The 13,549-nt window shown below is 36.2% G+C and overlaps 1 protein-coding gene across 5 annotated transcripts in view; it reads right to left on the bottom strand.

Annotated features, from left to right (window-relative positions):
- GPCPD1 (glycerophosphocholine phosphodiesterase 1) overlaps positions 1-13,549 on the bottom strand; it is a 62,523-nt gene that overhangs the window by 25,746 nt on the left and 23,228 nt on the right. For all 5 annotated transcript variants that reach the window (XM_059037629.2, XM_067012542.1, XM_067012540.1 and 2 more), the window contains 6 exons: positions 12,961-13,084; positions 8,955-9,186; positions 6,669-6,831; positions 6,226-6,358; positions 5,402-5,456; positions 1,198-1,290 (listed from right to left, as the gene is read on the bottom strand). In XM_059037629.2, the coding sequence (XP_058893612.1) occupies positions 1,198-1,290; positions 5,402-5,456; positions 6,226-6,358; positions 6,669-6,831; positions 8,955-9,186; positions 12,961-13,084 (800 nt within the window). The remainder of the gene's footprint in view (positions 1-1,197; positions 1,291-5,401; positions 5,457-6,225; positions 6,359-6,668; positions 6,832-8,954; positions 9,187-12,960; positions 13,085-13,549) is intronic.

The raw sequence follows: 13,549 nt of genomic DNA, 5'->3' as shown, positions 1-13,549 counted from the left end.
ATACAGATCCAAAAAAACATTGCTGCAATTTATGTCTAACATTCTGCCTATGTTTTCCTCTAAGAGTTTTATAGTATCTGGTCTTGCATTTAGGCCTTTAATCCAATTTGAGTTTATTCTTAAATATGGTGTTAGAGAATGTTCTAATTCATTCTTCTACATGTAGCTGTCAAGTTTTCCCAGCCTTAACTTTAGATCAACACAATGGAAAATGATATCCAACACAGTTTTAAAGAAAATGCCAAAGAAAAAGGTTTTAAAGAAGCCTCTTAGTTTAAGTCCCTGAAAAATCACTTGGTTAACTTGTATACTGAGGTCCAGATACTATATAATTATTACAATTATTTCTGTACAACAGTAATTATAATTTTAAAGAAATAATATGCTTTTTCAATTCTCCTTCTGGACTTTCTCCTCTATCATGTCCTCTTTTCCATTCTCACCGTCTCTACTCCAGTTCAGGTTTGTCTTAAGTTTTGGCCCACATTTCCACTCCCCTTGTCTCTAGTCTCTGTCCTCTTAAGTTGTCCTACACCAGGTACCAAAATATTCATCTGGAAGTTTACTTCTAAACATTTCTCTACTTGGTTCTAAAGTCTTTCAAAAAAAGTCCCTAGCTCCTAAGTCTAAACCCCTGATGCTCCCCACTATCTGGCTCCGAAGCACTTCTTCAATTTTATTTTTCACTGTGGCTCTTCCCACTAGTCAAATCATATAAGCCTATTAACTTGAGAAAAAGCTTGAAGCAAAAAGAGAAAGGAGCCTGAAAACAAACACTCTGATAGCTTCCTTTCCTATCTCAACAGAGGGACAGTGGCAGAATGATACAGAAACCACGTGTGATATCCTTTTTGTTAAATAACATAAAAAAAGGAAAATTCAGAAATAGAGAAAATACTCAAGAAAATTAATTCCTGACTCCTCCCTGTCTCTTGATGTTGTAGGAAGGAGCCTGAGAGAGAAAAGAATTGGCAGTAATTTCCTAAGAAAATGAGCTAACCAACTCCATTAAAGAAATAATTAAATATATAGTCATCCATCAGTATCTGCAGGGGATTGGTTCTAGGACTCCTCACCAAAATCTACAGATGCTCATGCCCCTTATGTAAAATGGCATAGTATGTGTATACAAAACTTCCTAGTTTTAAAACCTATTGTCTAACTGTAAGAGTTTAAAATAAAGGAATGTCTACATACCTTTTTCATAGTCAAACAACAGGTCAGATCATGATACACTACAGGCACAAAATCTTTTGAAAGATGTACATCAAATTCTACAAAGGCTGCACCCTGACAGAAATAAAAGAAACAAGTATTTGAAAAATATTATCTGGCCCACGATACATCTAAAACTATAAGAACATGAGAAATTTATTGTTCACCATAAAATTACAGACTTGTACACACAAAACTTCTTCATGAATTATTTAATGCTATACTTCAAGCTTTTCCTAAAAGGTAATTTCTTCTTTTAAAACAATTATAATTTCTTTTTTGCAATAGCACAGCAATTTTTTCCTGGCAAAAAAATGGGTTCTGATCCTACTCGAACACACCCTGGGGCCCTTCTGTGGCAGTGGACAGCCTCCACCAGTATCACCTCTGCTACTGCTATTAGCAGAAATGGCGCTTGGAGCATGGCTATCTCACATCTCATTGCCCCTACACACCTCAGATGGACAGGGGAACCTCAACGCTGAGGTGGGAACAAGAATAAGCTTCAATCTCTTAGCTCTGCTCCTTAGTGCACTTGAGCAGTACACTTTACAACCTTTCTTAATAAAACCTCAATAATCAGATTAAAGAGGAAACTATAACTTCTGCTGAAAAGAAAGAGAAAGCAGAAATGGGCAACAAGAATTATGCATATGCCAAATTTCCTAATAGAAGCCTAAACAGAAGAAAGGTGGACACAAATTAGACTTAAGTCAGGTCCATCATGACATATGAATTAATCCAAATAAAGGCTGAGAACATAAACTGACATACAAATTTGTGCATTCACTATAAGAAAGCCAGCTGGGATCAAAGAATACAAGGTTTGAGGATTCTGTAATGTGTCTATGGCCCAGAGACGTGCTGTATAAGAATGGATGGACACGTTTCCATCCCTTACCCTAGCTTTAGGTCAAGGAAGATGCTCAACTTTTCAGTACATATGGATCAGAGACTAGAACCAAAGGAGCCTACTTCCTCAATGACTTCTGAAGCAGGAAATAAGCTTAGCTCCTTCTACTGTCAACAAGACAATGACACAAATCATGTTTACCAAAGAGAACAATCCCTATGTCCCCTAAATAGTTACAACGGTTAAAAGAAATTATAACTTTCCAGTTTAAAAGTTTAATTTTACATGATCACCATCCTTTAGAAAGATAAATTTACTAAGAGATAAAACTTGATCTCAAAATTCATGTGTAAGGGACTTCCCTGGCAATCCAGTGGTTAAGACTCTGCGCTTCCATTGCAGGTGTGCGGGTTCAATCCCTGGTCAGGGAACTAATCCCACATGCTGTGCAGCGCAGCCAAAAATTTTTAAAAAAGAAAAAATTCACGTGTGAGCAAGCTTTAAGAAATAAGCCAATAATAGGGCTTCCCTGGTGGTGCAGTGGTTGGGAGTCTGCCTGCTGATGCAGGGGATACGGGTTCATGCCCAGGTCCGGGAAGATCCCACATGCCGCGGAGCGGCTGGGCCCATGAGCCATGGCCGCTGAGCCTGCGCGTCCGGAGCCTGTGCTCCACAACGGGAGAGGCCACAACAGTGAGAGGCCTGCATACCGCAAAAAAAAAAAAAAGAAAAAAAAAGAAATAAGCCAATAATAACCAAAATCTCTTCAAAGATGTCGTTAGCATTAAATCAAACCAGGCTTTCATAAGTAACATAAGATCCGTAAGAGTACAAAGGGTTTCAACAGAAGAAAAGGGCTTAATGAAATCCTCTCTCAAAAAGCAGAGACCCTGAAAATTCTTTATCAGGGAGCTTCATGTGTTGACAGCTAATAAAACCACGTTTAGATTACTTAGCTACAATGAACTAAAACTGGTTCCAAATAATGACCTACAGCACAACATACTCACAGATTTAATATCCTTTCAATACAAAGACATAACTATCCACTATTAACATTTTTAAACATTAAAATAATTATGATAATCAATCTGTCATGAAATACAAAATGCATCATTATTTTATATACCACTAAGAGGGAGAAAAAACAATGCCAATCAAGCCATGACAAGTTAAAATAGCTGTAAAACTATCCCAATTTTAGAGATATTAAAATAGGAAAAAAGTATGTCTTAGTACAGATGTTTGCTCATGTAAGTGATAAAGTTAAACATCTGACAAATCAAATTTATTTGGTTAACTATTTTTAAAAAGGCTAAGTTTAAGGCATGTGGAGGACACAGGAAAAAAAAAACAAAATAAAATGAGATGTTCCTCCATTTTCCCCTTAGTTTAACTTGAGAACATGAGGTTTAACTTGAGGTATAGTGGAATGTGGGGGAAAATACACAGGTTCTTGATTAAAAATGTCAAGCTTCAGGTGCTGAAAAAACGAAAAGCTAAAAAAATAAAAGGGACTATCTCTGAATAATTATATAAAAGGAGTTAAGAACTTCAACATAATCAAGTTGGTATACAGGATGCAAACTGACAGACTTTAAAAAGTGTTACATAAAAACACTATCAAATCCTTCCGTAAACGTTATTTCCAAAGTGAATCTAAATGAGCATAGTAATTCAACTGATGAAATGCAGTGCTTAATGGGGAATGTTTTTCATGCCTCAAACACTTAAAATGTTATCTCAAAAAAAAAAGGATGCTTCAAAAACAAACAAATGGGACAGAATTAAACTTAAAAGCTTTTGCACAGCAAAGCAAACCATCAACAAAACAAAAAGACAACATACTGAATGGGAGAAGATATTTGCACGTGATTATGACTCATAAGGAGTTAATATCCAACATATATAAAAAGCTTATGCAACTCAACATCAAAAAAACAAACTACCCAAGTAAAAACCTGGCAGAAGAAATGAACTGACATTTTTCCAAAGAGGAAATGCAGATGGCCAACAGGCACATGAAAAGATGCTCAGGGACTCCCCTGGTGACGCAGTGGATAAGACTCCGCGCTCCCAATGCAGGGGGCCCAGGTTCGATCCCTGGTCAGAGAACTAGATCCCATATGCACGCCACAACTAAGAGTTCGCATGTCGCAAGTAAGGAGACTGCCTACTGCAACTAAGACCTGGTGCAACCAAATAAATAAATCAATATTTTTTTAAAAAGAGATGCTCAGCATCGCTAATCATTAGGGAAATACAAATCAAAACTACAGTGAGTTATCACCTCACAACTGTCAGAATGGCTATCATCAAAAAGAACACAAATACAAATGTTGGAAAGGATGTAAAGAAAAGGGAGCCCTCCTACACTGTTGATGGGAATGTAAACTGGTGTAGCCACTGTGGCAAACAGTATGGAGGTTTTTCAAAAAATTAAAAAGAGAACTATTATATGATCCAGCAATTCCACTTCAGAGTATACAAAGAAAACAAAACCACTAATTCGAAAAGGCATATGCACTCCAATGTCCACAGCACATTAGTTACAACTGCCAAGATATGGGAGCAACCTAAGTGAATGGATAAAGAAGGCATGTGTGCGTGTGTGTGTGTATATACACACACACACAAACACACACACACAGTGGAATACTGCTCAACCATAAAAAAAGGATGACATTTTGCCATTTGTAATAACATGGATGGACTTGGAGGGTATTATGCTAATGAAATAAGTCAGAGAAAGACAAATACTGTATGACATCACTTAGGAGGAATCTAAAGAACATAACTAGTGAATATAACAAAAAAGAAACAGACTCAAAGATATAGAGAACAAATTAGTGGTTACCAGTGGGGAGAGGGAAGGTGGGAGGAGGGGCAATAAAGGGTAGGGTAAGGTTAAGTGGTACAAACTATTAGGTTTAAAATAAGCTACAAGGATATATTGTACAACACAGGGAATATAGCAAATATTTTATAATAACTATAAATGGAGAATAATCTTTAAAAATTGTGAATTACTATATTGTATAGCTGTAATTTATATAATATACATCAACTATATTTCAAATTAATTAATTAATTAATTTTTAAGAGGATGCTTAGGATTCCATTGTTTTAACTCCAGTCTTCACCATGCATCTAAATAAGAATGCCTAGAAATACTTTATCTTCACTTAGAAATATATTCAGAAAAAGCATAAATATTCTCCCTTTTAACCTATTAATGCAGACTGAAGGAGGCTCTCCAGACCTACATTTCTCTACTTTTCTACCTCTGGACCACCAGTCCAAAGTTGCTTAAAGAAAGAGAGATTCACTTACATGACTAGCAGCATTTCTTAAAGAAGCAATAGTATTTTCTTGAACTTTAGCAAGCCTGAAAGAAAAGAAATATATAGAAATATAGTTATCATTACTATAGAAAAGATAAATTTAGTAAAGAAGTCAACGACATTTTCAACAATGGACACAGTACTTATTCTCTATTTTGAGGCTAACTTTGCCATCCCCAAAATAAGACTGTGACCATCACTTGGTTGGTGTGTGCATTCATTCCACAAATCAAGCTCTAACAATTTTAGGTATTTACAAGCTGAATACAGATATATCTATCCTATACCATGCCATACCTCCCCAAGTGAGGTGACCAGTTAAGGAAAACAATCCTTTGCAATGGGCATGAAGTAGTGGAGAAACTTGCTCCCTGCATTGAAGCCTCAGGTGACTTGATACTGGCAGACCAGGGAAGGGTGGAAAAAGGTAGACACACCAACACGGTGAAAGTATGGAAACTGTACTGAGAACCGGTGAGAAAACTAAGACCCTGAGAGAACAACATGCTGAAAGTCAGGACCACAACACAGACACACTGATGTCATCAGGCTGACTGCATCAAGTTCTCCCCTCCTGGCTTTCTAGTTTTAATGTCTCTCTCATCAATTCAGCAGAATACTAAAAACACTGACCAGAATCTTACAAGAGAGTTAGTCTCTAATTAATTTAACTGGAAACCCCAATTACCAAATTACATTTAAACCCCAGGGTAATAATTAAAAGGATTGTTTGACCATTTAGTTGGTCAAACCTATTTAACTTTATCAAGCATGAGCTACCAAATGCTAGTACTACTCAAATATTCAACTTACTGAGCAGTTGTTGTAGAATTTCCTGCACCTCGATGTCCAACATCCAATGGTATTCTTGGCTTCCAATACTTGGAAAATGAAGATTTCATGTCACAATTGTATCCTGGTAACGGCTTAATAATTATATAGTCAACTTTCATATGAAAAAAAGGGGAAAGGGAAATAAAGACAATTAAAAAGGCTATGACGAGCTCAATTACACTTAAAAACCACTCAAAACAGCTTTATCAATCAATCAAATAGAAAGAAATCAAGTCAAAACACATTCAAATTAAAGCTTCCAGAAAATTAGATATGTCCTTATTGTTATTGTATTTGTTAATATTCTAAAACAACTTATTAATTTAATTCTTTACCATTCTCAAAAGCTCAATTTGAAACTAATTAAAATCCTAACGTAATCTGCTTATTTGTAAAGGGTCACCCTGCTTCTCCAGGCTTACCTCTCACTTTGCCTATTGTTTTTCTGGAATTTCTGCTCATGATGGGAAGAGTAAGGATTCCAGCACTCTTCCCACTCTCTGCAATGGTGGATGATAAGAGGCATGCTGCACCCACATGTCCAGGAAGAGCATCGCCCTGAACTATGTGTTCACCGAGATCTTCCTGAAAAATGAGGTTAAAAATAACCCAAATTCTTATACTTCAATATTTTTCATTTAAAGATCAAAAGACACCCTTTAAAAATCAAATCAGACTCTATAGAGGAAGATCAGCAAGAAATACAACCAAATTTATATTCAGGTAATTTAGATAGCTTTGCTGTAACACATTTTCTTTTAGTATATAAAGATATTTAGTATATAGTATATTTAAGACTTTATGTGTTACTTTATTGATCAAAACTGTTGATTTGCACTTCTGATCCTCTAACATTTATTAGGCGAATATAAAGCTCAGACTGAAAGTTTCTAAGTACTTTTACATTCCAAGACTAAGATATACCTGTAGTGACTTTTAATGTATATTTTATTCTTTAAAAATGCATCTACACAGATGACACAGAGGGATAGGACACTGAATACTCAACTTTGAGATTATACAGCATATTTTATCTACCTAGTCTATGAATAAATTTGTATTTCCAAAACTGCTAACCAAATGAAAGGGAAATTAGGCTGCTCGAGAGATTATTAAGAGGTAGGTACTAAAAGAACAAGGAAATGTTCAACCAAAACCTCATATTTTTAGAATAAAAGTCTCACAGATCTTATTAATTAGGCAAGATCTAATTATAAGGTTATAACTTTATTATAAGTGTTACTGAATTCTAACCCATCCTGAATTTTGCTATTTTAAGAAACAGTGGCTAGGTGCTACTGTTGGGCAAGGAATATTCCCTACTCTCAAAAAGCTAAACTCTAATCTAGTGGAAATGAGAGTGGAAACACCAAAGAGCCAGGACCTTAGGGGAGGACTCAGTGTTATACGTGAGGAGCAGCTGAACAGCCCATAAGCAGACAGCTCTAGTGTAAAGTGGCAAAAGCAGCTCTGGAAAGTTGGCAGCACAGATTCTGAATAACCTGGCACAATTTTCATAGCAACTATTTTTTCTTACATATTTATAATATCAAGTAAAGTTGCAAAAATGGGTCCACTGTTACAATGAACTCTTATAAAATGCTTCAATAAACCAAAGACTTCAGTCATAAAGGACTCAATCATGCTAGTTAACATCAGTTTGCCACCAAGAGTTATACAGCCTGCCCTTCCCTCTATCCTTGGAAGCTCCTCTGGATACAATTTATTTATATTTAGAAGAGACACAGACATCAAGACATCTGGTCTTGATTTAAAACATCAATTTTGAATTCTGCAGCCTGTGGAATGAAAACCCCATTCACAGAAAGATAGACAAAATGAAAAGGCAGAGGACTATGTATCGGATGAAGGAACAAGATAAAACCCCAGAAAAACAACTAAGTGAAGTGGGGACAGGCAACCTTACAGAAAAAGAATTCAGAATAATGAGAGTGAAGATGATACAGGACCTCGGAAAAAGAATGGAGGCAAAGATCGAGAAGATGCAAGAAATGTTTAATAAAGACCTAGAAGAATTAAAGAGCAAACACCTAGAAGATTAAAGAACAAACAAACAGATGAATACAATAACTGAAATGAAAAATACACTAGAAGGAATCAATAGCAGAATAACTGAGGCAGAAGAACAGATAAGTGACCTGGAAGACAGAATGGTGGAATTCACTGCCATGGAACAAAATAAAGAAAAAAGAATGAAAAGAAATGAAGACAGCCCAGGAGTCCTCTGGGACAACATTAAATGCACCACCATTCACATTATAGGGGGGTCCCAGAAAGGGAAGAGAGAAAGAAAGGACCCAAGAAAATATCTGAAGAGATTATAGTCGAAAACTTCCCTAACATGGGAGAGGAAATAGCCATCCAAGTCCAGGAAGCACAGAGTCCCAGGCAGGATAAACCCAAGGAGAAACACACCAAGACACATAGTAATCAAATTGACAAAAATTAAAGACAAAGAAAAATTACTGAAAACATCAATTCTGAAGTTCTCAATTATAATTTTAATAGTACCTGAATCTGTCAACTCTTGCATTTTAAAAATCTGCTAACATGTATAGAGGAGTAAACATCTAAAAAGTTGTATGAATCATGCATTTACACAAATTAAACTATGATAAAAATCAAAACATGTAAAAATAAGCTCTTGTCTGCATTGTCTCTCACCCCCTTCAGTGAGATATACTCACCTCAAAAAAATCAAATATTAGCTCCAGGTTATCTGGTTCCATTGTCTGTATACTATACTCTGTCCAACGATCAGGCTGTAAGCCATACCCACACTCTGGCTGTGAATGCCTGCACTTGAACTCATTGTCACTTATTAAGGATATCTCCAGACTATTGGACATTTTGTGAAGAACAGTGGGAGATACCCTATCATCGTCATCTTCCTCCAGACCCTCTAGTGTCAGCTTTACCCTACATAAGAGGAAAAAATAATGAAATGCAAAAAGTGAAAAAGGAAAATCCATATAAATGTTACCAAAACATTAAATTTAAAAATGCTCCTTGTATATGCTAAACCCTCAAATAAAAATATTACACAGACTACTCATACTACAGGTTAAGGCATTAGTTATACTTTATAAAATAGCGATGTTTTTATCTCCACACATTTCTGAAAAGTATTAAAATGAGATAAATGCTTATTATGCCTAAGGCTGTTTTCATTCTTTAGTTTTTTAAAAATGAATCTAAAAGGGCATTTACTATTATCCATTTATAATTGACTATCTCAATTTCTTCTGAGAAGCTTCACAAATATATATATAAAACCAGTACAAATTTGAACCATATTCTGTTAGTGTGCATTAAAAAACTGTTAAGAGTTGGTAGTTGCAAATTTTAAAATTTCCTCTTTCTTCTCCTTACCACAGTGAGTCCAGGTACTTTGTGAACAGTACATCATTAAAGAAAACTATTGTATTAAATATATACATTTGCATGTATTCATGGTTTTTATGTGTGTACATTTATATGTATGTACCTTTTTAATGTAACAAATGAATAAAAAAATAAACCAAGAGTCTAAAACTCTTACAGACTCCACAGCAATGAAAACAAAAGACAAGTTACCCAAGCTATTAGGTCACAAAGACTAGTTTACTCCCAATGAGAAGCGATTAGTTGCACAGAGCACTTGTAATGCCAAAGAGTCAACTCAATTCTAGAATATTTCTTGCACCAACTGGAATGTACATAGATTAAACAACTTTAATACCAGTGATGTAGAAGCAACGCTATTGTACAGAATACAGCTGCGCTAGGAAAACTTTTCATTCTAGATTTAAATGACCCACTTAATAATACAAGTAACAGAACTGTATTAGTGAGGCCTGCTCTCTCCGAATGACGTTGCTGCCTTCAACCACCGTGCAGACTTGCCTCATAGGCACACGCTCTGAAACCTTCCAGGGGGGATATGAATACAGGTTATTCAATTAGTAATAATGTTCCATAATCATACTGTAAAACCAAAAGTAGCACCACTTTAATAATCCAAACAAAAATGATCATCTTTTCTCTCCAAACCCTTAGGAACAGTTCTGAACAACTGATTTTGTTGGTGAGCCTGAAGGAACAAACATTCTCTACCAGGACATATGAAAAGCGACCACAAGTGGATAGTAATGAACAAGCAAGGAAGGAATGGAAGATTAAAAATGGCTATTCTAGGGATTTCCCTGGTGGTCCAGTGGTTAAGATTCCACGCTCCCAACACAGGGGGCAGGGGTTCGATCCCTGGTCAGGGAACTAGAATCCCGCATGCCGCAGCCAAACAAAAAAGGCTAATCTACAAATAGCAATGTGCATCTCTTCCCCCCTCCAAAAAACTCAAGTTTAAAGGGATCTATGAAAGAATTTAGTTCTAAATGAACTAAATATTAAAGGTTTTACTCAAATAGCTATATAAATGTTATAGTCTATCATAAGTAACACTGCTTTCCAAGTTCTGGTGGAATCAAGCGAAAGAGAGACTTGTGTTGTTGAAAACGTGGTGGTAATGAGATAAAACATCATGTATAGCATTTTATTTAAAATGTAAATGCTGTTGCTAAGTTTTTTAAAGTCCTGATAAACCTGCAGATAAATTTATTTTCTAGTCATTGAAGGCTTAACCTATCAACAATATGAATTTGGGGGAAAAAAGATGGTCAAAACAAACATCGGTGGCTTCCCTGGTGGCGCAGTGGTTGAGAGTCCTCCTGCCTATGCAGGGGACATGGGTTTGTGCCCTGGGCCGGGAAGATCCCACATGCCGCAGAGTGGCTGGGCGCATGAGCTATGGCCACTGAGCCTGCGCGTCCGGAGCCTGTGCTCCGCAACGGGAGAGGCCACAACAGTGACAGGCCCGCGTACCGCAAAAAAACAAAAACAAACAAAAAACAAAAACAAACAAACATCGGTTTCTAGCTATGCACAATTATTTCAGTAGGAATCAGTCACTTAATTTGTAGAGCCCAACTAAGTATGGTTATAAAAATCTTCCAGTTTAAGCCTAAGCAATACAATAATATATACAAACACTCAACTACTATATAAACAAGAACAGTACAGGACTCAGTATGCATGTGCAATCCAACCAGAACCCCATTATCTATTAATTTTTTTTTTTTTTTGCCACACCGCAGCATGCAAGATCTTAGTTCCCCGACCAAGGATCGAACCTGTTCTCCCTGCAGTGGAAGCACAGATTCCTAACCACTGGACTGCCAGGGAATTCCCTCTATTAATTTCTTTTTTTTTTTCGGTATGCTGGCCTCTCACTTTTGTGGCCTCTCCCATTGCGGAGCACAGGCTCCGGACGCGCAGGCTCAGCGGCCGTGGCTCACGGTCCCAGCCACTCCACAGCACGTGGGATCCTCCCGGATCAGGGCACGAACCCGTGTCCCCTGCATTGGCAGGCGGACTCTCAACCACTGCGCCACCAGGGAAGCCCCCTCTATTAATTTCTTAATTACAGTCAAAGAAAAAAAAAAAATCCTAATAAGCCCAACCAACCAAGGCTTTATCTTCTACTGCTACCTTTATTTCAAGGCCTTATGCTAATAAAACACTTTATAGCAGTTAACACAATTTGCTTCTTTTAACATGTAAATAAAATATTCAGTTATTTACAACTAACTGGTTAGAGAATCTCTGCAATCAAATGGATCTTGCAGATCAGCCACGTGGTCCAATTACCCAGGTTTTTCAGAAGCAAAGCAGAGGCCTAGAAAAGCTAATGAACAGAGGCATGGTACAGCCCAAACTCTTTACTCACAGAATAGCCAATGGAAAGGACTGTGAAGTGTTACCCACCCTTTCTCTTATGCATTTTATCACTGGTATAGGTAAGTACTATAATATTTTCAGCAGTTATTGTAAAACATTTATGGATGTACAAACTGCAACATCATTATCAATTTTATTCTGAAGATAATAAGTATTACTATTAATTACTTCAGTTACTGAAAACGGCCCTTTCAACCCAGCCCTGACATTGTTAGAAAAAGCTGCATAACGTATCAAGACTTAGAACTCTCAGTCCCAAAGTTACAAAAATTCAAATGATAGGGGCTGCCTTGGTTGTTGAGAAATCAGTTCACTCAAAGATATACATGGTGACATTACAGAAAAATTAAGTTACTTACTATTTTGTTATTTATACAAAGCTTGACATCTAAATCTTCTTAAATTAAGATTAAAATTAAACCAATCTGGAACTGCTATGATAACTGTGATCTCCTTAACGAAAAAGTTTCTTGTTTTCAAGCCACCAGAAAATTTAGGACACTGAAGTATATTTCCAACAATCATTTTTCTCTGTTCATGCCATTCTCCCCTCATTTAGCACAAAATCATTTCGTTACATCAATTTTAAAACAAAATATTTATTGCTACACTAAGAAATTTTAAATGGTAGAAACTACAAAGATACATAAGCCTAGAAATCACTGATCTAAGTAAAAACAAAATTTTTTGGTTTCCAATTTGGAGATTAAGACTAACATAAGTACATTTAACTGTAGCAATCTTCAGGCAGGGAAGCAGTTCACTCTCACAAGACACCACATTTATTAGAAAATGTGACATTATCTGTAAGTGTGTTATTTTCTTAGTTTATACACATAAAGGCTATAACCAGATGGATCAGAAATCTACAGCATTAGTGAAAATAAATAGCCTAATAACAAATACACATGGTCATACCTAAATCTAGATTTTTTTAATTTTTTCTTGGTTATTGAGACAGGAGGTTTCTCAGAATAATGCAAACGTAATCTGATTTCAGTCTGACATGTCAGCCATCCAGAATCCAGAGTCTCAACACCATCTGGCAAAGTAAATATGAAGAACAGTAATTAATATACACATTTTTAAAGCCAATCCAATAAGTACAATATATATTGACAATTCTAGTTCACATTCACAGTTTAATATACTCAGGTTATCTATCACTGGTATTTCTCTCCAAAGCAAATATATAAGTAGTCTTATTTGTCATTGAAAAAGAACTTTTATATCAAGTAGGGGGGAAAAGTTAAATGAACATTAAACTAACCAAACTTTAGCACTAAAGTAAATTAAAATACTCTTGTTGAATATATTATTGAAGTACTACAAATCTATCTCAGAAAGAATATATATTCCAAGATGGCTTCTAACCTAGCACTTGTTCCACTGGCAGTGGATCACTACTACATTTCCAAAGCTTCACATTAAATATTCAGCTGAAACTAGTTATTCCACTAGTGCTGGCAGTGGAGATTTGAAGTGGTAATAACAAAACAAACGTATT

Source organism: Kogia breviceps, chromosome 14 (genome assembly GCF_026419965.1).
Source record: "Kogia breviceps isolate mKogBre1 chromosome 14, mKogBre1 haplotype 1, whole genome shotgun sequence".
In the NCBI taxonomy this organism is placed as follows: Eukaryota; Metazoa; Chordata; class Mammalia; order Artiodactyla; family Physeteridae; genus Kogia; species Kogia breviceps.
Note: the sequence above shows the minus strand (reverse complement) of the source record. Positions and strands in the feature narration are given on the sequence as shown.